At 37.1% G+C, this 26,385-nt stretch overlaps 1 protein-coding gene across 6 annotated transcripts in view; it reads right to left on the bottom strand.

The window, feature by feature from the left end:
- The window catches only part of STXBP5L (syntaxin binding protein 5-like), a 335,496-nt gene that overhangs the window by 250,076 nt on the left and 59,035 nt on the right, over window positions 1-26,385 (bottom strand). For all 6 annotated transcript variants that reach the window (XM_010845396.1, XM_010845399.1, XM_010845394.1 and 3 more), the window contains exons 4-5: window positions 6,961-7,042; window positions 3,055-3,155 (exon numbers count right to left, since the gene is read on the bottom strand). In XM_010845396.1, coding sequence (XP_010843698.1) covers window positions 3,055-3,155; window positions 6,961-7,042 — 183 coding nt within the window. The remainder of the gene's footprint in view (window positions 1-3,054; window positions 3,156-6,960; window positions 7,043-26,385) is intronic.

The following is a 26,385-nucleotide window of genomic DNA, read 5'->3' as shown; positions in this document are numbered from 1 at the left end:
ATATAAAAAAAATAATAACCCAATGAAAAACTGCACAGATCTAAATTTGAGTGAACTCCAGGAGTTGGTGATAGACAGGGAGGCCTGGCGTGCTGCGATTCATGGGGTCGCAAAAAGTCGGACACAACTGAGCTACTGAACTGAAATAGACATTTCTCCAAAGAAGACATAGAGATGGCCAACACATACATAAAAAGATGCTCAAAATTACTAATTATTAAGATTTAAGAAATTCAAATCAAAACTACAATGAGCTATCATCTCACACTGATCAAAATCACCATAATCAAAAAGTCACAAATAATAAATGCTGGAGAGAATGTGGAGAAAAGGGAACTGTTGGTGGGAATGTAAATCAGTACAGCCACTATAGAGAACAGTATGGATGGTCCTCAAAAATCTACAAACAAAACTGCCATATGACCCAGCTATCCCACTTCTGAGCATATAACCCAGGGAAAATCACAATTCAAAAAGATACATGCACTCCAATGTTCATTGCAGCACTATTTACAATAGCCAGGAAACAGAAGCAACCTAAAAGTTCATCAACAGAAGACTGGATAAAGAAGATGTGGTACATATAGACACTGGACTGTTACTTAGCCATAAAGTGGAACTAAATAGTGCCATCTGCAGAGACGTGGATAGATCTGGAGACTGTCATACAGAGTGAAGTAAATCAGAAGAAGAAAAACAAATATCACATAAAATCACTTACATGTGGAATCTAGAAAAATGGTATAGATAAACTCATTTGCAAAGCAGAAATAGAGAGACATATGTAGGGAACAAACTTAGGGATACCAAGGGGAAGGGGTTGCGATGAATTGGGCCTTTGGGATTGACATATACACACTGCTGCTGCTGCTAAGTCGCTTCAGTCATGTCCGACTCCATGTGACCCCATAGACAGCCTCGTACCAGGCTCCTCTGTCCCCGGGATTCTCCAGGCAAGAACACTGGAGTGGGTTGCCATTTCCTTCTCCAATGCATGAAAGTGAAAAGTGAAAGTGAAGTAGCTCAGTCATGTCTGACTCAGAGACCTCATGGACTGCAGCCTACCAGGCTTCTCCATCCATGGGATTTTCCAGGCAAAAGTACTGGAGTGGGGTGCCATTGCCTTCTCCGATATACACACTACGATGTATAAAATAGATAACTAACAAGAACCTACTGTTTAGCAAAGGGAGCTCTACTCAATGCTTTGTGGTGACCTAAATGGGAAGGAAATCTTAAAAAGACGGGATATATGTATACATGTAACAGATTCACTTTGATGTACAGCAGAAACTAACACAACATTGGTAAAGCAACTATATCCCAATAAAAGTTAATTAAAAATATAGGTAATGCCTACAAAGTTCCCAATGTTTACATTTGTACAAAATCTGTCAGCTTGCTTTTATATTGCTACTAGTTAAATACACCTCAATTGAGTTAATAAAATTATAATCAGAAATCATCATCATTAATCATTTCTTCTCCCCAAACGGCTTTAAAAGGCACCAGAACATTTCCTTCAACAATCCAGTTGTAAGGGGGAAAAAACTCATTCTGCTTATCTACACAAAATTGTAGGGCCAGATCTACTCAAAATGTTGACAAACAAAAAATGCTACAAGCAGAGAAAGAGATAAAATCAATATGGCAATACCTGAGTAGGTACTATTTTTAGTAGTAAAGATACAAGGAAACATATAACAACTCTTGACTGATCTTTCAGTTTTTCATATCATGAAATTTCTGCTACATTATTTATTTTAAAATTTAAGATAAAATAAACCAAAATTAGATCGAATATGAAGAAGTTCTACCTAGTTTTAGCAAATAGCTAAAATATAAATTTTCTCCACTCAAAAAAATACTGGATATAATAAAAACTTTCATTGATGCTGAATTCCAAAATACTGTAGATATAATATTCATGAATATTACTCAGAACATTGAAGGTTAAGTAATATGCAAATGAGAAGAAAAAGTTCCAGGTAGAAAAAAGAATGTCTATATAGATGCCATTCTTTCTTCTCATCAAACCAAAAAAACACAATTATGTCATTAAGCTCTGCCTATATGGTGATGATTCCATATGAACTATAACCATTCAACAAAATAAAATAAGTACTTTCTTGAGTTCTCAGCAGTGACTGTCTCTATTATCTACCTACCTCAGTTGTGACTAGTACTTGCTAATTTGTGTAAATTTACCTCTCAGAGATTTCTTTCTCTTTCATTAATATCAAATTTTCCTGTGCTAGCCCTTCATAATCACTGCAAAAAGCCTGACTGCTTCCCAAATAATAAAAAAAAAATCAAATCATTTGATAGTTAAATAACAGAGATGGTTAATAAAACAAATTTTACTTCATCTTGAGATGGATTATCAGCTAAGTAGATATCTGTGATATTCTAGCTCTGGTTGAAACAGACACTAGAAACATTAAAATTTTGTACACTTACAAATAAAATCTAATAATTCTTCCATATCTGTTCTAATAAGTGTTCCATATCTGTTAATTTTTTTCAAATTATTATTTCACTCTAAAATGGAAGAATTTGAATTCTGATCAATTAATCATCTCTGAAAATGTTAATCTTGAATGTATAATGTTGCTCAACACTTAGTACCAACAATTTTGGATGTCTAAAATCTCTGTCTCATATTTTTTAAGGTAAAAAAAAATTTAAGCAAAAAAGTGAAAGTGTAGGAGGTAACTTCCAAAATCAAAAAGTGTAGAAATACATTCAGTATTTACTTGACTTTTAAGTTTTAGGTCTGAGTTTTCGGCACCCTGGCCTAAGAAAGAGAACATATCACCCATTGCTGAAGTCCTGGTTTACAAAGAGAAGAATGCTAGGAGTTCTCCACTAGAAGATGATTGAACCTATATCAGTGAATTTTCTATGTAAATAAACTATTATAAAAGCAAGCATAAATATTATTTAGAGCTATTAAAATTATTTAAAATTTTTTTTTTCAAAAATTAACCTGAAACCTGTTCAGCAAATCATTTTCTTATACATTAAGAAATTGTGTAACTCTTACATTCTTACCGTTCTCTGTTAAATTTGAGAGAATGAAGAATAGCTGGCCTTTTTTGTCTAAGGTTCCACAAATGAAGTGTATTGTCTGAACTTGCACTGACCAAAGCACCCTGGAACAAAATGAAGATAAAATGAGTGATTTACTTAATTTATGTTTTTTTGTGAAATAAAACCTAAACTAATGTACTGAATTTTTCAGTGCCCTTTAAGTTATTTGTATTTATATAATGTAGAAATACAAGGAAAGACAATGAACATATTTCAGTCAGGAAGCCTAAAAATGCTAAGAGTAGAAGAAGCAGGTAAACTACCATATACGGATTGGTGAGAATGATTAGCTCAAGGAATATGCATTTATCAATAAAGGGATTATTATTATTATAAGCATCATTGTAACTATTAAAGATTATATTTTCTTTGTGAAAAACTATTCCTTTTTGTTTCTACTATTTACATATATATCATGTAGCTCTACAGAGAAGCAAATATCCAATTCAGTTTTAAAACTGCAATCTAATCACATAAAAATTCACCATTTCTAAAAATTTTCTATACAGTTGAGATGTACATATTCTTCCTAAAAAGTATACTTGATATAACTTAATTTGTATTCATAGTTCAAGAAGATTCATCTGTGACAAAAGAAAACATCTGTAGTAAAAATAAACATTTTTCCAACTAGAATTCAGTATAACTGCAAAAATAATAAGAGCCTTTTTATACAAAGCCTTCAAATACAAATGAATCCTACTTCAAATATTTAAAATAGGATGGGTTCTACCTATTAGTATGGCAGACACAACATAGGCAGAACTAGCTGCCATGTATGACTTCTTATACATATATTTAAACTACTTACTTCAGAGTTAACTAAGATCATCTTAAAACTATGTCAGAACTTTTGCCATCATGAATTTCCCAGCAAAAAATGTCAATGCTTGCCCTATGTCAGAGCCTGAAGCTACTCTAGAGTACTGAGTGTGTTCTATAAAACTGATCTTGCACCATTATGGTAGTCCTGAGATATCTAAAATTCTTATATTTTTCAAAGTACTGTGTTACAAGTAACCTTTCATAGTTAATTAACTCAACCACAGATATCAAAATGATTAGCCCATGTAAATGCTAGAAAGAGCTATACTGAAATTCCTAGAATTTATTTCTTCTTTAGGAATTAATGAATATAGGAATCTAAATGACACTTCCATAACAATTCCTAAGACAAACAGATGCTCATGTGTCTTGTAATGGTTCTCTTGACACTATTCAATACATAACTATGATTTTAGTCTCAGAGAAAAATATCTTCTAAAACAACAACCATAACAGAGTATAACCATTAAAATGTTTTAAAATGTATGTAATTTGCATATTTGCATATAAATATGTAAATTACATATATTCAAACAGGTATACATTGATACATATATTTTGACATGATCTCACAGGTAATTACACTCCATGCAATAAAATGAATCCTACACACACCTTGAGGATTTTTGTTTTTGTATGCTTGCTTTATTTGTAAGCTGTTCTCAAATACTTTACATATTCAAACTAGAAAATTATTAGGATTTCTTAGAAGTACTTGATGAGCTACAATTTTTCTGAGTTATAGAACAGTGACTTCATTTCTCAGGAAGGTAGAAACTCATTTGGGACAGGGTGACGATAGACCATGACATACAAAATGAATAAAACATAACATCATTTCACGATACGTGAAATTAATAAAATGTAGTTCATGCTATACAAAACATATATACTATGCCAAAGGCAATGAAAGTAAAATAATCCAGATGTTTAATAATATCTTAGGGTAATAGCTGATATAGGAAGGAAGTCAGTATTAATAATACTATGATAAAACTAGGAGATAACAGCATTTAAGGGAAGTAAACAGAACCTCTGAATGTAATAGTGCCAGCAGAGACATAACACCCATCAGCAGGGTGTCTAGGACTCATTTACAAAAACAAATCTATAAGAAACACTGCTAATGAAGACCTGTGAAGATTAAAAATTGAATAAAAACATGTGTCATGAGGTCAGAGGCTGGGAAGTTTGGGAAAAGGTCCCGAAATTGAATTTAAAGGCAGATCAAGGTGAGTAGTTCAGGACAGACAACATAAACACTGGCAGGCTTGTCAGTTTTGAAGGCTTGTCTTTATTTATTCTTAGTTATGTAACAGCTGCTGGTGCTGCTAAGCCGCTTCAGTCGTGTCTGACTCTGTGTGACCCCATAGACGGCAGCCCACCAGGCTTCCCCGTCCCTGGGATTCTCCAGGCAAGAACACTGGAGTGGGTTGCCATTTCCTTCTCCAGTGCATGAAAGTGAAAAATGAAAGTGAAGTCGCTCAGTCATGTCTGATTCCTAGCAACCCCATAGACTGCAGCCTACCAGGCTCCTCCGTCCATGGGATTTTCCAGGCAAAAGTACTGGAGTGGGGTGCCATTGCCTTCTCCGTATGTAACAGCACAGAGACAAATTTAAGGCCTTGAAGACAATTCTCAGAGGACAGGACACAGAGAAAATCACCTGGAAACAATTTATGCTTACCAGTAAACATCTATACAGAAGGCAAAGGACTGAGATCTTTCAACTAGGAGCTATAAAGTTGTTGCTGTTCAGTCACTCAGTCATGTCTGACTCTTTGCAAGCCCATGGACTGCTGTACACCAGGCTTCCCTGTCCTTCACCATCTCCCACATTTTGCTCTGGGAGCTACAGTGTAACACTGAGATTTCAAAAAGGCTGCCATTCTAGATACTAATGACTAGCTATTACAATAAAATATTTAAAAAAATATTTTCCCTGCTCTTTATTTCCCTCTCTCATTTTGGTACCCCATAGCAAATATGCCTACCATATGAAATATGCTAGATCTGTCAATAAGGAGAATCTCACAGCCTTCTGAGAAAGATTTTTGAGTCAAGAAAAGTAAAACGTGGACATGTCTCAGTATCATAAATTTTTCATATCTCAGGTATCACTGATACAAAGCTATATGAAATATTTTACCCATGTTTATGAGTAAAAATTCTTAGAAAGATATATATATATGCAAATACAGAGAGTTGTCAAATAAAAGATCATCATTCATGCCATAAGAAAACCACCAATGATATCTCATATTTTTCTCTCAACATACTGAGCCCAATCTGCTAAGTGCTCAAATTTGGTATGGCATAAACTCTTAGAACATTTTTGTATTGACTGACTCACTTAACATAAAAGAGTTCTAGAATATTAAAGGATCCATTGTAAAAATATGAGTCAAGAAGGCCTTAAGCAGCCTTCAACTACACTTTCTGAGCTTTATAAACTTTGTCTTTAGGGAGTTCCTCATCACCATAGGTCTATAAAAATAGGAATAGGGTAGGCAGCCTGGTGGGCTGCCATCTATGGGGTCACACAGAGTCGGAAACGACTGAAGTGACTTAGCAGCAGCAGGCAGCCAATGTCAAAATAGCTATGCCCTCATACACCAACAAATGATTATAAAAATACAGACAAACGCATTCAAATTATAAAACTGAAAAGATTATTTAATGGAAGATAAAGATAAAACATGAAAATTAACACTAGATGATTAAACAACCTGGTGAAAGGAGAGTGTAGAGGGAAAGTTTAATGGTCAGTATGGCAATCAAAGGATTTTAGTAATTTTTTTAAAATTGCTTAAACAATTAATCTATAAATTATGCTACACAATCACAATAACAGGATCTTCTGGTAATACAAATTTTTTCCTTTAAAATTTAATAAATTAACAAATACAGGAGTGCAGTCTTTAACAAAAAATGTCACCATGAATAATATTTCATATGTATATATCTTTAAGCATGTAGAAAAATACTATGAAAACAATTACACAATGTGTGTGACATATAAATATTCAAGAAGATCCTTACCTCATTGATCAAGAATTGGAGTTGCAGGACAGCCGCACCACTTTCATGTTGACAATAACAATCAACACCAGGTCTTCCAAGTCTAAAATAATAAAAGTCAAGGATTCTAACATTTTAATTAGTATCAATATTCAGGTATAAAGAAAAAAACTAACCTACTTAGCAACCAACACTTGGCTTATTATTTAACCTTTATTTTTGTAAATAAAGGGTTGAAAAATCATGGTCTTAGTTAATGGAAATTATATTATACAGCATTGTTTGTCAGCAAAATGACTGAATAAAATGTCCCTCACACATCAACCCCCTCAACAACAATAATTTTGCCTCTGCATGCACAGACCAAAGTGCATTCTCAGGAGCTCCAGGATCCAGGTTGGAGGTTATGAAGGTGCAGTCCATTTTCTCCACTGAGGAGACAGAACTGCCTCTAGGCAGCTGACTCACTGACTGTGGTCTCAGCGATAGAAACAGAAATAGCTCTGTTCCCCTGAGAATTTAGCTACAATCCCATTTGGCTCTGGGTCTGTCACCAGCATATCCCATACATCAAGAGATCCAGAGGAGTCACATTCATCCATGTATCAGGTTAACAGGCATAATCAAGAACTTGTTCCTGGCCGTAGACCAGGAAGTGGCCTTTGAACCAGCTCCAGCTCACTCCACCTTTGGAGGAGAGCCCCTGGAAGTAACGTATAGTTCATCAGACTGTTGATTCTGAAACGGCCCCCTAACAGACCTCCAGCAGGTCTCAGCCACAGTTTAGGAACAATCTTACTGGCATAGGAACCCCTTAGGAAACATGCTTGTCTGGGCCCTCTAAGATTCTAAAAAGGATTTATACTCAGCTCAAGCCCCCTCACTGCCACAGTATGCTAGAATTTCTGCTGACACAAAGACTAGACAGGAGATACTCCTGTCTCTGCCCCTTGGAGTTTCTGAAAAAGCCCTATATATGACTCCAGCTTCCTCATAATCCATAGTCTGACAGTCTACAACAATCCTGAATGACCAGTGTCCCAGTAGGAAACACTCCTACTTGGAGATCTGAAAGGGCCCTACACCGAATCCCAGTCCCTCCCAACAGCAGTCTGTGAACAGTCCTGCTACCAAATATACCCAACAGGACGTTGGGTATATACTCCTGTCTATACTCTCAGAAATTCTGAGACGGCCCAAAACACCATAAACACTCCTAGCACAAGGACCTGTTGGCTGAGGACCCACGCATGGACCCTAAAGCGGACTCTTGTCCCAGTCCTACCCTACTGAACAAGGTACTACAGGCAGTCACATCCACCCAGGGACCAAAAGGGATCCATCCATACCAGCCCAAGACCCAGTAACAAGCCCACAAGTCATAGATGCCACTGTAGACCCAGCAAAAACTGCCTCCCATGCATGCTTCACAACAGCAATTATGGATATAATCCTATCAGCTCAGGAAACAGACAGGAGGTTTTTATCTCATGAAACCAGTTTGTAAAAACTGGAAGAGGTGTTTGCTTCCACAAATGCACAGACACCGATGTAAGGCTACACAGACAACAGAGAGTTATGCAAATGTGACACCACCAAAGGAAAGTAATAGAGCTCTAGTAACTGGTTCCAAAGAAATGGAGATTTATGACCTGCCTGACAAAGAATGTAAAATAATCATCTTAAACTGTATGAAATGCAAGAAAACACATAGAGACAACTGAACAAAATCAGGAAAACAAAATATGTTAAATAAAAGAAATGGAGAGAGATCAAAATGGTGGAGTAGAAGACACTGAGCTCACCTCCTCCTGTTGAATACATCAAAAATAGATCTACATGTGAGGCTTGCCTAAAATAAACTAGAGACTGGCAGAAAGGTTCTTTTACAACCAAGGGTATAAAGAAAGATCCACATAGAGTCAGGTAGTGAGGAAGGCAAAGTGATCAGGACCAGTGCCTAGCAGGAAGCACAGAAAAAGAAGGGGATATCACAGATTGGGAAGTTCTCCCTAAGGAATGAGGGGTTTGGACACCCCAGCCATTGTGCTGGAATCAGGAAGATGAGTCTTCTGAACGGCTTTAAAAACCTGCAGAGTTCCAAACAATAGCAAGGAGAGATAAGAAAGTCATCCTAAGTGATCAGTGCAAGGAAACAGAGGAAAACGATAGAAGGGGAAGACTAGAGAACTTCCAGATGTTCAAGCTGGATGTTCAAGGCAGAGGAACCAGAGATTAAATTGCCAATGCTGTTGGATCATAGAAAAAACAAGAGAATTCCAGAAAAACATCTGCTTAATTGACTACGCCAAAGCTTTTGACTGTGTGCTAAGTCACTGCAGTCGTGTCCGACTCAGTGCGACCCCATAGACGGCAGCCCACCAGGCTCCCCCGTCCCTGGGATTCTCCAGGCAAGAACACTGGAGTGGGGTGCCATTGCCTTCTCCAAAGGCAGGTAGATCACAACAAACTGTGGAAATTTTTTCAAGAGATGGGAATACCGGACGGCCTTACCTGCCTCCTGAGAAATCTGTATGCAAGTCAAGAAACAACAGTTAGAACCGGACATGGAACAACAAACTGGTTCCACATTGGGAAAGGAGTACTTCAAGGCTGTCACCCTGCCTATTTAACCTATATGCAGAGTACATCATGCAAAATGCTGGGCTGCATGAAGCACAAGGCGGAATTAAGATTGCTGGGAGAAATATCAATAACCTCAGATATGCATGCAGGTGACACCACCCTTATGGCAGAAAGCAAAGAGGAACTAAAGAGCATCTTGATGAAAGTACAAGAGGAGATTGAAAAAGCTGGCTTAAAACTCAACATTCAAAAACCCAAGATCATGGCATCTGGTCCCACCACTTCATGGCAAATAGATGGGGAAACAATGGAAACAGTGAGAGACTTTACTTTCTCGGGCTCCAAAATCACTGCAGATGGTGAGTGCAACCATGAAATTTAAAGATGCTTGCTCCTTGGAAGAAAAGCTATGACCAACCTAGACAGCATATTAAAAAGCAGAGACATTATTTTGCCAACAAAGGTCCATCTATTCAAAGCTATGTTTTTTTCAGTAGTCATGTATGGATGTGAGAGTTGGACTATAAAGAAAACCGAGTGCCAAAGAATTGATGCTTTTGAACCGAGGTGTTAGAGAAGATTCTTGAGAGTCCCTTGGACTGTAAGGAGATCAATCCAGTCAATCCTAAAGGAAATCAGTCCTGAATATTCATTGGAAGGACTAATGCTGAAGCTGAAGCTCTAATACTTTGGCTACCTGATGCGAAGAACTGACTCATTGGAAAAGACCCTGATGCTGGGAAAGATTGAAGGCAGGAAGAGAAAGGGATGGCAGAGCATGAGATGGTTGGATGGCATCACTGATTAGATGGATATGAGTTTGGGCAAGCTCTGGGAGATGGTGGTGGACAGGGAAGCCTGGGGTGTGGCAGTCCATGGGGTCACAAAGAGTCGGATACAACCGAGCGACTGAACTGAACTGACCTGAACTTGAGAAAAGAATAGATGAATACAGTGAGAATTTAAACAAGGAACTAGAAAATATAAAAAAGAACCAGAGATAAAGAAACCAATACAATATTGTAAGTGATTAGCCTCCAATTAAAATAAATAAATTTATATTAAAAAAAAAAAGAGTATAACAACTGGAATGAAAAACAGACTGAGGGAATTAACAGACTAGGTGACAAAGAAAAATGCACGTGCAATCTGTGAGACAGAATAATGGAAATCACCCAGTCATAACAGGAGAAAGAAAAATTTTTAGAGGTAAGGATAGTTTAAGGGATCACTGAGCCAACATCAAGCATTCATATTAACATTCACATTATAGGGGTCCAAGAAGTAAAGATAGAGAAAGGAGTTTAAAATGTGTTTGATGAAATTGTGGCTAAAAATTTCTAGAGCCTGAAGAAGGAAACAGACATCCAGACACAGGAGGCACAGAGGACCCCAAACAAAATGAACCAAAGAGACCTGCACCAAGAGATATCATAACTAAAATGGAAAAATTTACAAATAAAGAGATAATTGCAAAGGCAGCAAATGAAAAACAAAAAGTCACATACAAGGGAACACCATAAGGCTATCAGCTGATTTTTCTACAGATTTTGCAAACCAGATGGGAGTGGCATGACATATTTAAAGAGTTGAAAGGGGAAAGCCTACAACCTGGGATACTCTATTCCACAAGATTATCATTTAGAAGTGGAAGAGAGATAAAAACATTTTCTCTGACAAGCAAAGACTAAGAGTTCAATACTAAATTGACCCTAAAAGAAATGCTAAAGAGTCTTCCCTATGTGGAAAAGAAATGGCTACAGTAAGAAGTAAGAATTCATAGGAAAGGAAAAATCGTACTAATAAAGGCAAATATATAGTGAAGACTATGGATCAACCACTTAAAAAAGATAATGTGAAGATTAAAAGACAAAAACGGTAAAATCAATTACAAGAAACAATTAAGGGATAAATATGAAGGTGTAAAATATGTCATCAAAAACAAAAACATGGGGGAAGGAAGTAAAATATGTAGATCATTTAGAATGTGTTTAAGCTCAAATGACTACCACTTTGTAACAAATTGACATATAGATCAACATATATAAATCCCATGTTAACTACAAATCAAAAACATACCATAGATTCACAGAAACGAGAGAAAGGAACACAAGTATGACACTAAAAAAAAATCACTGAACCACAAGGCAAGAACAGAGCAGAATCATAAAACAAAAAACAAGAAACAAAATGTCAATAAATACATGCCAATCAATAATCACTTTATATGTTAATGGATTATATGCTCAAGTCAAAAGATATAAGGTAGCTGACTGTATTCTTAAAAAAAAAAAGGACACATCTATATCCTGCCTATAAGAGACTCATTTCTGAGCTAAACGCACACACAGACTGAAAGTGAGGGAATAGGTAAAAAACATTTCATACAAATGAAAACAACAAGAAAGTTGGGGTAGCAATACTCATATCAGACAAGGTCTACCACAAAGGAAAAAGAAAGGCATTATATAATTCTAAGAAAATCAAGTAGTTGCAGGAGGATTCCTACTTGTTGTCTCACGCAGCAGAAGATTCTTCACTCTTGATCTACAAAACCTCTGATGGAAAAGTTACTAGAACAGCATACAATTTGCATAAAACACACTTCAGCCTTACTGGTGTGCCTTCCAGCTTCTCAGTTCCCTGGGTCCTGTTAGATCCAGGGAACTGTTAGATCCAGGATCCTGTTAGATCCCAGTTTCTTATTACCACATCACATCCACCATGGAAGAATACCTTGTACTTTTCCACCTAAGTCACTGGGTCCAACAGCACAACAAAAGACTGGTGGAATAAGAACGCCTACCCGCAGCCGTAGGAATTTTTTTCTGTGGAAATGAAAAGCCTGCCTGCTCAGCAAGTTGAAAATGAAGGAGTGGCTCAAAGTAAAAGAAAAATAACTTAAAGACTGTATCATGGAAAACAAAGAGAAACCAGTTATCACAACGTTTAATTTAAAATTTGAGGGGAAAAATACCTGAAAGATCTGTAGGCAACAGTAATGTTTTTCTTTTACTGTCCTTGAGAGTTCTTAGAGTGCCTTAAAAAAACATGTTGACTATATGAAGCAGTGTTCCAACTCAAACAGAATAATATGCTCTTAACACCTGAGGTTTGAGGAGACTATAGATATGTCTTAGCATTACTGTAGCAGGAAAATATAGAGAGAATAAATTATTTTTATAGTAGATCTTTAGCAAAAAACTGTAAGTAGGAAAATAATTTGCTCTTTAAAGAGCAATATTTATCATGATATATTAGGTTAATCCTGGAGGAGGAAACAGCAACCCAGTCCAGTATTCTTGCCTGGAGAATCCCATGGACAGAGGAGCCTGGCAGGCTACAGTTCACGGGGTTGCAAAGCGTTCAACACAACTCAGCAAATACATGATGATAGAAGGATCAATACAAGAGGATATAACATTCATTAACATACAGCTAACATAATGGCACATAAGTATATGAAGCAAATATTGACAGATGCAAAGGAAGAAACTGATAATAATACAATAATAGTAGAGGATTTGAACAGCCCCTTATATCGATAAACAGAGTATCCAGAAAAAAAAAATACTAAAGAAATAGTAGTCTTAAGTGACACATTAGACCAACTGAACTTAATAGGCATCCAGAGGACTTACATCCCCTAACAGCAGACTATACATCCTTTAAGTGCATATAAAACATTCTTCAGGACATACTGCATGCTATGTCACAAAACATGTCTAAACAAATTTAAAAGGATAAAAATACACCAAGAACTTTTTCTTAAAAAAAAAGAAAAACCTAGAAATTAACTACAGAAAGAAAAACAGATAAAAAACATATACATATGACACTAAACAAGAGAGAGGAGATATATGTATACAAATAGCTGATTCACTTTGCTGTACAGCAGAAACTAACACAACATTGTAAAACACCTATATTTCAATATTTTTTAAAATTAAAACACAACATAATAAACCTTAGGGGATACAGATAAAGCAGTTCTCAGATACAAATTAAGAGCTAAAGCATCTACACACACACAAAAAAATCTCAGTTCAGTAACCTAAAATTCAGTAACCTAAAATTAATGAGAAACAATAAAAGCAGAGAAAACTAAACCCAAGCAATCAGGAAAAAGGAAATTAAAAAGATGAGCTGATATAAATAAAATGGAAAATAAAACAATAAACAAAATCAATGAAAGCAAAGTTGGTTCTTTAAAAAAAAAATCAGCAAAATTCATTTAGCTACATCAACCTTAAATAAAGAGAATACACAAGTAATTAGGAACTAAAAATGTGACAACACATCTTATAAAAATAAAGATTATAGAGGATATTATAAACAATTTATATGTCAACAAATTAGATAATATAGAAGAAATGAACAAACTCCTAGAAATACATAAATTACCTAAACTGATTAGAAAAGAAATTTTAAAATCTGAATAGTCCTTTAAAGCAACTGATTTAGTAATTAACTATCCAGGATGAAAAGCTCAGATGGCATCATTGGTGAAATATACCAAAAAGTTAAGATTACTACCTATTCTTCATTAACTCTCTTAAAAATCAAAAGAGAAAACACTTCCCATAAGATGCTATTAGGCCAGTAGTGGCTCAGACAGTATAGCGTCTGCCTACAATGCAGGAGACCCGGGTTCAATCCCTGGGTTGGAAAGATCCCAGGGGGAAAAAATGGCACCCCACTCCAGTACTCTTGCCTGGAAAATCCCATGGATGGAGGAGCCTGGTAGGCTACAGTCCATGTGGTCACAAAGAGTCAGACATGACTGAGCAACTTCACTTTCACCCTGATACCTGATTCAAAGATGTTACAAAGAAAGAAAACTAAGGACTAATAATTTACTAATACAGACATTAAAATACTCAGCAAAAAATAATCAAAATGAATCCAGCAACATCTAAAAAGGGTCATTTCTTATGATCTGGTAAGATTTACTCCAGGAATGCAACACTGGTTTAACAACAAAAAATCAATTAATAATAATATAATAATAACAACAATAATGTAATACATTTATTATCAACAGACTAAAAGACAAAAATTACTTGGTCATCTCAAGAAGTGAAGAAAAGTTATTTGAAAGAAGTTTGTACACCTTCATGGTAAAAACTCTCAATAAATTAACAATAGAAAGAAATTTCTTCAATCTGATAAAGGGCATGTACAAAAAACCTACTGCTAATGTCATACTACTGAAACAATGAATAATTTCCTTCTAAGACAAGGAATGAGACAAATATGTACCAGAGGTTTTATCCAGGGCAACTGAACAAGAGAAATAAAGGATACCCAGATTAGAAAAGAAGAACTAAAACTATTTGTAGATAACATGATCTTGTACATACAGGTATATCTTATTTTACTGTGCTTTACTTTTTTAGCACTTCTCAGACACTGAGCTTTTTTACAAATGTAAGGTTTATGGCAACCCTGCATTATGAGATGATGCTTAGCATTTTAAGCAATAAAGTATTTTTCAATTAAAGCACGTACATTATTTTTTCAGACATAATACTACTGCATACTTAATAGGCAACAGCAGAGTGTAAACATAACTTTATATCCACTAGGAAACCAAAAACTTCATGTGATGCTTTATTGTGGTATTTGCTTTATTGCAATGGTCTGGAACCACAATATCTCCAAGGTATGTCTGCACACAATCCTAAGAAATACACTGAAAAATCATTACAACTAATAAAAGAGGTAACATTAAGGCTGCAGGTAACAAAATCAATGTACAAAAATCAACTTTCTCTATATACTGCTGCTGCTGCTGCTAAGTCGCTTCAGTCATGTCCGACTCTTAGCGACCCCATGGACTGCAGCCCACCAGACTCCCCCGTCCCTGGGATTCTCCAGGCAAGAACACTGGAGTGGGTTGCCATTTCCTTCTCCACTCTATACACTAACAAAGCACTATCCAAAAATTAAGAAAAAAATTATATTTACAGTAGTAAAGTAATAAAAGAATCTGCAATAAATTGAACAAAAGAAGTACAAAATATGTATTCCAAAAACTATAAACATTAATGAAAAAAATTAAAGACCTAACAAGTGGAAAGACATCTAATGCCCATAGATCAAAAGACTTAATATTGTTAAGGTGGTAATACTCTGCAAATACAGAATCAAAGAAATCCCTATCCAAATCCCAGATGCATTTTTTTTTTTTTGCAGAAATAGATAAGACAATGATTTTTGCAGAAATAGACAATAGACAAAAATCCATATGGATATTTAAGAGACCCAGTATATTAAAAAAAAAAACAAACCTTAAAAAATAAGAAGAATGTTGGAAGACTCAAACTTCAAAATACATAGAAAGCTACAGAAATCAAAACCAATGAGGTGCTGAAATAGAGTAGACATATAGGTAACTGGAACAGAATTGAGAATCTAGAAATAAATCCTCATGTATTTAGTCAACTGATTTTCAACAAGGATATCAAGACAATTTAATGGAGATAGACTTCTTTTTAGGAAATATTACTACAACAACTGAACATCCACATATAAAGTGATGTAGATCCCATCCTTATACCATATACAAAACCTAACTCAAAATGAATCACAGCTTAAATTAAAAAGCTAAAACTATAAAACTAATAGGGGAAAATAGTCACAGTAAAGCAAGTCACACAAATTTTCTGATTTCCCAGTGCATATAAAAGTTATTTTTATACTATATTGCAGCCTATTAAGTGTGTAACAGCATTATGTCTTTAAAAAACCAATGTACATACCTTAATTAAAAATACTTAATTTCTGCAAAGAGCTAAACATCAACTGAGCCTTCAGCGAGTCACACCCTTTTTGCTGGTGGATGACTTGAAACATTGCAAGAATTAACAAAAAGTGACACAGAGACACTAAGTGAGCAAATGCTGTTAGAAAAATGGTGCTGATAGACTTGAAGACAGAAGTTAGCACAAACCTTCAATTTACAAAAATGAATATCTCAAAGCAAAATAAAATGAGGTATACTTGTATTTAATTCATAGAACTGTATATTAAAAGAAAAAAGTCAAATTTACTATATGAAAATATTGAAAGGTGAAATTTAAAATGATTAATGTATTCTCTAAAAAGAAAAGTAACATCTCTTAAAAACATATGTTAAAATATAAACCTATTTTTAATATAAAAGTAAATAAAAATTATAAAGCATGGAGATGGTCAACTTAGGAAAACAAGTGATAAAGTAAAAATTATTTTACCTAATTAATATTTACAGATAAATCCAACCAACAATAGCAAAATATTCATTCATTTCAAAATACTCATTCATTTAACATTTATTATGATAGGTCACAGACAGGGCCATAAAACAAGCTTCAGTTAATTTAAAAGGATTCAGTTAATATACTGTCTGCTGCTGCTAAGTCACTTCAGTCATGTCCGACTCTATGCGACCCCATAGACGGCAGCCCACCAGGCTCCTCCATCCCTGGGATTCTCCAGGCAAGAACACTGGAGTGGCTTGCCATTTCCTTCTCCAATGGGTGGAAATGAAAAGTGAAAGTGAAGTCACTCAGTCGTGTCCAACTCTTTGCAACCCCATGGACTGCAGCCTACCAGGCTCCTCTGTCTCTGGGATTTTCCAGGCAAGAGTACTGGAGTGGGGTGCCATTGCCTTCTCCGTATACTGTCTGACCACAATGGAATTAAATTAGAAATCAATAATGAAAGAATTCTAGAAAAATCTCTAATATTTATAAACTAAATAAAACATTTATAAATAATCCACAGTTAAAGAAAACAAGTAGAAATTAGAAAATAATTCAAGCTGAATGGAAGGAAAACACATGTTAAAATTTGGGGATGGGGAATTACAATTCTGCCAAGAGGGAACAGCCCTATTCTCCCAGTTTCTGTCTTTCATAACTGAAAACAAGAGCAAAAACCCTGGAGATAACATTATAAACAAGCAAAAGTAAACTCTGAGGTAGAAAGAAAGAAAGAAATTTCCAGGCATCTCAGGACTTGTGGAATGACACAGTAGTGAGTTCCTTGAGTTTCCTTTGTGTCCCATATATGCTAGACAGAGCACTGCAGAAGTTTTCAACCCAGTATCACCAACTAGGACAGGTAAAAAATAAAGACAAAAGCAAAAAATCCAAGAAAAGCTATTCTCCAAAAGGACTGAGAAGAGGGTGGGCTAAAAGCCAACTGTGGCATTATCCATCCTATTCTATCCAAACATCAATGAAAAAAACCATACTCTCCTCCTTCCCACTCCATGGCGTTCAAGAGGGCTGACTAGGGAGCTGCTCATCTACCTCATCTCACTCCCACCATGCAGAGAGTACACTTTAAATCCTATAGCCACTGGTATTTAAGGACACAAGCAGGTTGCTAATCACCCATCCCCTGCCTGGAAGAAGCAGGTAGCACTTTGTTCCACTGCCAGGTTATATCAGTGCACTAAGCAGGATGCTGAATTCCCATCTCCACAGCAGTGGAGGCAGGGGGCAGCAATACAAGCCTGATGGGGTAGTACTATTGAGTCTAAATCAGCAGTTGATCTTCTATCCTCTTACCAGTATAAGGATGTTATTTTAATTTCTCCAACAAGATATGGCAGCCCTGGAGTACAGTGGCAACAAGTTTGAATGAGGTAGTATAAGGTGGGGCTAGTTATCATTAGGTTTCACTCACACCCTCCTAGCACCCCAAGTCAGCAAGGTGATAATTTGGAAGCAGAATCCTTCCACTTGACAGCAACAAGACTGAACAAGGTGGGTGAAGCAGGGCTAGTCAGCAACCAAATCATACCAGAGAATCCTAATAGGAGCTGAACCACTGTTTACATCAATGAGGCAAAACAAGGTGATGCAGGGAGAAGTGATTGATACTATGATTCCTTTACCTCCTGATGTCACTGGAGCACAGTGGGAAGGTGAACTTCCAACCCACCCACTTGAAAGGAAGCAGTATCGATCACTACCCTCCTTTTTCAGGGATGAGTATGTTGACAGGGCTCACCAAGAAACTGTACATACCCATCTGGGACTCAAACAGCAAAGGAAGAAGTTAAATGGTCACTCATTGCAGATGACATTATACTCTACATAGAAAATTCTACAGTCTTCACCAGAAAACTACTAGGATATATAAATTCAGTAATGTTGTAGGATACAAAATTAATACACAGAAATCTGTTACATTTCTATACACTACCAGAAAGAGAAATTAAGAACACAATACCATTTGCAATTGTATCACACAAAAATAAGCAAACTGATCACATGGATCACAACCTTGTCTAATTCAATGAAACTATGAGCTATGCTGTGTAGGGCCACCCAAGACATATGGATCATGGTGGAGAGTTCTGACAAAATGTGGTCTACTAGAGAAGGGAATAGAAAAACACCTCAGTATTCTTGCCTCGAGAACCCCATGAACAGTATGAAAAGGCAAAAAGATCTGACACTAAAAGATGAACTCCCCAGGTCAGTAGGTACCCAATATGCTATTGCAGAAGAGCAGAGAAAAAATTTCAGAAGGAGCGAACAGACTGAGCCAAAACAAAAACAACATCCAGTTGTGGATGTGGCTGGTGGTGGAAGTAAAGTCTGATGCAGGATGGGGAACACATGTATACCTGTGGTGGATTCATTTCGATATTTGGCAAAACCAATACAATATTGTAAAGTTAAAAAAAAAAAAAAAAAAAGCAATACTGCATAGGAACCTGGAATGGTAGGTCCATGAATCAAGGCAAATTGGAAGTGATCAAACAGGAGATGACAAGAGTGAACATCAACATTTTAGGAATCGGTGAACTAAAATGGACTGGAATGGGCAAATTTAATTCAGATGACAATTATACCTACTACTGTGTGCAAGAGTCACTTAGAAGAACTGGAGTAGCCCTCATAGTCTACAAGAGTCCAAAATGCAGTACTTGGTGCAATCTCAAAAACAACAAAATCATCTCTGTTTGTTTCCAAGGCAAACTATTTAGTATCACAGTAATCTAATGCCAAAGAAGCTCAAGTGGAACAGTTCTCTAAAGACCTACAAGATCTTTAGAACTAACACCAAAATACATGTTCTTTTCATCACAGGAGTCTGGAATGCAAAAGTCAAGAGATACCTGGAGTAATAGGCAAGTTTGGCCTTGGAGTACAAACTGAAGCAGGGCAGAGGCTAAAATAACTTTGTGAAGAGAACACACTGGTCATAGCAAACACCCTCTTCCAACAACACAAGACAACCCTATACAAGGACATCACCAGATGGTCAATACCAAAGTCAGACTGATTATATTCTTTGCAGCTGAAGATGAAGAAGCTCTATAGAGTCAGCAAAAAGAAGCAAAACAGCAAAACAAAGCAAAACAAGCAAAAACAGCAAAAACTTAAATTGAAGAAAGTAAGAAAAATCACTAGGCCATTCAGGTATGACTTAAATCAAATTCCTATGATGATACAGAGAAAGTGACAAACAGATTCAAGGGATCAGATCTGATAGACAGTGCCTGCAGAATTATGGATGAAGGTTCGAAACATTGTACAGGAGGAGGTGAACAAAACCGTCCTGAAGAAAAGAAATGCAAAATGGCAAAATGGTTGCCTGAGGAGGCCTTACAAACAGCTGAGAAAAGAAGAAAAGCTAAAGGCAAAGGAGAAAAGGAAAGATATATCCATTTGAATGCAGAGTTCCAAAGAATAGCAAGGAGAGATAAGAAAGCCTTCCTAAGTGGACAATGCAAAGAAGTAGAGGAAAATAATACAATGGGAAAGATTAGAGATCTCTTTAGGAAAATCAGAGATACCAAGGAACATATCATGCAAAGATGGGCACAATAAAGGACAGAAATGATATGGACCTAATAGAAGCAGAAGATATTAAGAAGAGGTGGCAAGAATATACAGAAGAACTGTACAAGAAAGATCTTAATAATCCAGATAACCACAATGGTGTAATCACTCACCTAGAGCCAGACTCTCGGAATGCAGAGTTGAGTGGGCCTTAGCAAACATCACTATGATCAAAGCTAGTGGAGGTGATGGAATTCCAGCAGAGCTACTTAAAATCCTAAAAGATACTACTGTGAAAGTGCTACACTCAATATGCCAGCATATTAGGAAAACTCAGCATTGCCACATGACTGAAAAAGGTCAGTTTTCATTCCAATCCCAAAGAAAGACAGTTGCAAAGAATTTTCAAACTACCGCACAATAGCATTCATTTCACATGCTAGCAAAGTAATGCTCAAAGTTCTCCAACAAAGGTCTCAACAGTACATGAACCAAGAACCTCCAGATGTTCAAGGCGGATTTAGAAAAGGCAGAGGAACCAGAGATCAAACTGCCAACATCTACTGGATTACAGAAAAAGCAAGTGAGTTCCAGAAAAACATCTACTTCTGCTTCATTGACTACGCTAAAGCATTTGACTGTGTGGATCACAACAAACTGTGGAAAATTCTTAAAGAGATAGGAATACCAGACCACCTGATCAGACTCCTGAGAAACCTGTACGCAGGTCAAGAGGCAACAATTAGAACTGGACATGGAACAATGGACTGGTTCCGAATTGGGAAAGGAGTACGTCAAGGCTGTATACCGTCACCCTGCTTATTTAATTTATATGTAGAGTACATCATGCAAAATGCCCCACTAGATGATGCACAAGCTGGACTCAAGATTGCCGGGAGAAATATCAATAACCTCAGATATGCAGATAGCACCACCCTTATGGCAGAAAGCAAAGAGGAACTAAAGATCATCTTGATGAAAGTAAAAGAGCAGAGTGAAAAAGCTGGCTTAAAACTCAACATTCAATAAATACAGTATACTAACGCATATATATGGAATTTAGAAAGATGGTAACAATAACCTGGTGTATGAAACAGCAAAAGAGACACTGATGTATAGAACAGTCTTATGGACTCTGTGGGAGAGGGAGAGGGTGGGAAGATTTGGGAGAATGGCATTGAAACATGTAAAATATCATGTAAGAAACAAGTTGCCAGTCCAGGTTCGATGCACGATACTGGATGCTTGGGGCTAGTGCACTGGGACGACCCAGAGGGATGGTATGGGGAGGGAGGAGGGAGGAGGGTTTAGGATGGGGAACACATGTATACCTGTGGCGGATTCATTTTGATATTTGGCAAAACTAATACAATTATGTAAAGTTTAAAAATAAAATTAGCAAAAAAAAGAAAAAAAAAAAAACTCAACATTCAAAAAACCAAGATCATGGCATTGGGTTCCATTGCCTCAAGGCAAATAGATGGGGAAACAATAGAAACAGTGAGAGACTTTATTTTCTTGGGCTCCAAAATCACTGCAGATGGTGAGTGCAGCCATGAAATTAAAAGATGCTTGCTCTTTGGAGGAAATGATATGACCAACCTAGACAGCATATTATAAAGCAGAGACTTACTTTGCCAACAAAGGTCCATCTAGTCAAAGCTATGGTTTTTCCAGTAGTCATGTACGGATGTGAGAGTTGGACCATAAGGCTGAGCACCAAAGAATTGATGCTTTTCAACTATGGTGTTGGAGAAGACTCTTGAGAGTTCCTTGAACTGCAAGGAGATTAACCAGTCAATCCCACAGGAAATCAATCCTTACTATTCATTGGAAAGATTGATGCTAAAGCACCAATACTTTGGTACCTGATGCAAAGAGCTGACTCATTAGAAAAGACCCTGATGCTGGGAAAGATTGAAGGCAGGAGAAGGGGACGACAGACTACGAAATGGTTGGATGGCATCACTGCCTCAATGGACATGAGTTTGAGCAAGCTCTGGGAGATAGTGAAGGACAGGGAAGCCTAGCAAGCTGCAGTCCCTGTGGTTGCAAAGAGCTGGATATGACTGTTGGGTGACAGAACAACAACAACAACAAAAAGAGTAAAAGACCTAGGAATAAATTTACCCAAGGAAGTGAAAGACGTGTATACTGGAAACTATAAGACACTGATGAAAGAAACTGAAAACATAAATAATAGGGTAGATATACTATGCTCATGCATGGAATGATTAACACTGTTAAAAATGTCCATACCATCCAAAGCAATCTAAAGATTCAGTGGAATTCCTAGAAAAATACCCATGCACTTTTCACAGAAACAGAACAAATAATCCTAAAATTTGTACACAACTACAAAAGACCTCAAATAGCAAAACAATCTTGAGAAATAAGAACAAAGCTAGACTTATCATACTCCTTCATTTTAAACTATATTACAAAACTATAAGTAATCAACATAATATGATACTGGCATAAAAGCTGACATATAAACCAATGTAATAGAATCAAGATCCCAAAAATAAACCAGTGCCTATTTGGTCAACAAATATTTTACAAGGAAGCCAATAATATTCAACAGAAGAAAGACGTCTCTTCAATAAATGATGCAGGAAAAACTGCATCACTGGAGTTTTCTGGACAGCCATATGTAAAAGAATTAAGCTGAACCACTATCTTACACTGTATACAAAAATTAACTCAAAATGGATTGAGAACTTGGACAAAAGACATGAAACCATAAAACTCCTAAAAGAAAATATAAGCAATACACTCCTGGAAACCATTCTTGGCAATGATTCTTCAGACTTGACACAAAAAGGAAAACATAAACAACAAAATATAAAATAAAGTGTGGCTACATCAAACTAAAAAGCTCCTGTACAGCAAAGGAAACTGTTAACAAAATAAAAAAGCAACCTATCCTATGGAAGAAAATATTTGCAAATCATGTCTGATAAGGGATTAATATTCAAAATATATAAAGAACTCATATAACTCAACAGCAAAACAAACAGTTCAATTAAAAACTGGCAAAGGATCTGAACGGATACTTTTGCAAAAAAGACTGACATACAGACAGCTAAGAGGTATTGAAAAGGCATTCAACATCACTAATTATCAGGGAAATGCTCAACAGCAATGGGATATTATCTCTTTTTTAAAATGGCTATTATTTGAAAGACAAGGAATAACAGCTGTTGGCAAGGATATAGAGAAAAGGGCACCCTTGTGCACTGTTAGTGAGATTGTAAATTGTGCAAGCACTATGAAAAACATAATGAGGTTTGGGATTGGCATGTATACACTACTATATTTAAAACAGCTAGCCTCTCCAGAAAGCAGGAATAGAAGGAACATACCTCAACATAATAAAAGCTATATATGACAAACCCACAGCAAACATTATCCTCAATGGTGAAAAATTGAAAGCATTTCCCCTAAAGTCAGGAACAACACAAGGGTGCCCACTTTCACCACTACTATTCAACATAGTTTTGGAAGTTGTGGCCGCAGCAATCAGAGCAGAAAAAGAAATAAAAGGAATCCAAATTGGAAAAGAAGAAGTAAAACTCTCACTGTTTGCAGATGACATGATCCTCTACATAGAAAACCCTAAAGACTCCACCAGAAAATTGCTAGAACTAATCAGTGATTATAGTAAAGTTGCAGGATATAAAATCAACACACAGAAATCCCTTGCATTCCTATACACTAATAATGAGAAAATAGAGAGAAATTAAGGAAACAATTCCATTCACCATTGCAACGAAAAGAATAAAATACTTAGGAATATATCTATCTAAAGAAACTAAAGACCTATATATAGAAAACTATAAAACACTGGTGAAAGAAATCAGAGGACACTAATAGATGGAGAAATATACCATGTTCATGGATTGGAAGAATCAATATAGTAAAAATGAGTATACTACCCAAAGCAATTTATAGATTCAATGCAATCCCTATCAAGCTACCAACGGTATTTTTCACAGAGCTAGAACAAATAATTTCACAATTTGTATGGAAATACAAAAAACCTCGAATAGCCAAAGCTATCTTGAGAAAGAAGAATGGAACTGGAGGAATCAACCTGCCTGACTTCAGGCTCTACTACAAAGCCACAGTCATCAAGACAGTATGGTACTGGCACAAAGACAGAAATATAGATCAATGGAACAAAATAGAAAGCCCAGAGATAAATCCACGCACATATGGATACCTTATCTTTGACAAAGGAGGCAAGAATATACAATGGATTAAAGACAATCTCTTTAACAAGTGGTGCTGGGAAAACTGGTCAACCACTTGTAAAAGAATGAAACTAGAACACTTTCTAACACCTTACACAAAAATAAACTCAAAATGGATTAAAGGTCTAAACATAAGAGGGAAGGCGCCAAGATGGCGGAGGAGTAGGACGGGGAAAACACTTTCTCCCCCACAAATTCATCAAAAGAGCATTTAAACGTCGAGTAAATTCCACAAAACAACTTCTGAATGCCGGCAGAGGACATCAGGCACCCAGAAAAGCAACCCAACTCCTTGAAAGGAGGTAGGAAAAAATATTAAAGACAATAAAAGAGACAAAAGAGGGAGGGACGGAGTTCCGTCCCGGGAAGGGAGTCTTAAAAAGAGAGAAGTTTCCAAACACCAGGAAACCTTCTCACTGCCGAATCCGTGCCGAGCTTTGGAAGCACAGAGGGCAACATAACAGGGAGAAAAAATAAATAAACAATTAAAACTCGCAGATTGCAAGCCCTACGGTAACTCCCCCAGCGGAGAAGCAGCGCAGACGCCTGCATCCGCCATTAGCAAGCGGGGGCTGGGCAGGGAGGCGCAGCGCGGGCTGCATCGCTGAGAGTAAGAATCTGGCCTGAACACCCTGAGCACTATCTGAGCGAAATAATTTGGGCTAGCAAACCAGACTGTGGGATATCTACCATGCGAAAAGCCAGCCCTAACCTAAGACACCGCCAGCCCGCGCACGGAACAAAGGACTAAACAGAGATAGTCGGCTGCAGACCTTCCCCCTCCGGTGACAGGCAGCCAGAGCCGGAAGGGGGCAATCGCAGCCCCAGAGAGACATTATCTATAAAACTGGCTTCTTTGCTAACTAAAACTTATTGGGGGTCTGGACGGTCAACATCTGCCTGAGAAGGTGCACCGGTTTTACACCCAGATAACCGAGTGGTGGGGAGGCGATAAGTCGCAGCATTGGCGCTCGCCAAACACCTCATCACCTGAGCTGCTCAGACCTGGGAAGAGCACAAAACGCAGGCCCAACTGAGTCTCCGCCTCTGAGGACTACCTGAGTGCTTGAACTTGAGCGGCTTGGACCTGGGAGGTGCATGCAACCCAGGGCCAGCCTCGGATTGTTCCCGGCGGAACAACCTAGAGCCTGAGCAGTGTGGGCAGGGAGGCTACACGCGCCGTGAGCGGGGGCAGACCCAGTGTGGCTGAGGCACTGCGAGCGCAAGCCAGTGTCATTTGTTTTCAGCATCCCTCCCTCCCTCCCCACAGCGCGACTGAACAAAGAGAAGAAATACAGCTCCACCCACCAGAACACCGACACAAGCTTCCCTAACCAGGAAACCTTGACAAGCCACCTCTACATACCCACACACAGCGAGGAAACGCCACAATAAAGAGAACTCCACAAACTGCCAGAATACAGAAAGGACTCCCAAACTCAGCAATTTAAACAAGATGAAGAGACAGAGGAATACCCAGCAGATAAAGGAACAGGATAAATGCCCACCAAACCAAACAAAAGAGGAAGAGATAGGGAATCTACCTGATAAAGAATTCCAAATAATGATAGTGAAATTGATCCAAAATCTTGAAATTAAAATGGAATCACAGATAAATAGCCTGGAGACAAGGATTGAGAAGATGCAAGAAAGGTTTAACAAGGACCTAGAAGAAATAAAAAAGAGTCAATATATAATGAATAATGCAATAAATGAAATTAAAAACACTCTGGAGGCAACAAATAGTAGAATAACAGAGGCAGAAGATAGGATTAGTGAATTAGAAGATAGAATGGTAGAAATAAATGAATCAG

This window comes from Bison bison, unplaced genomic scaffold (assembly GCF_000754665.1).
Source record: "Bison bison bison isolate TAMUID 2011002044 unplaced genomic scaffold, Bison_UMD1.0 scf7180017864215, whole genome shotgun sequence".
Lineage (NCBI taxonomy): Eukaryota > Metazoa > Chordata > Mammalia > Artiodactyla > Bovidae > Bison > Bison bison.
This window is presented reverse-complemented; position numbering and strand designations above follow the sequence as displayed.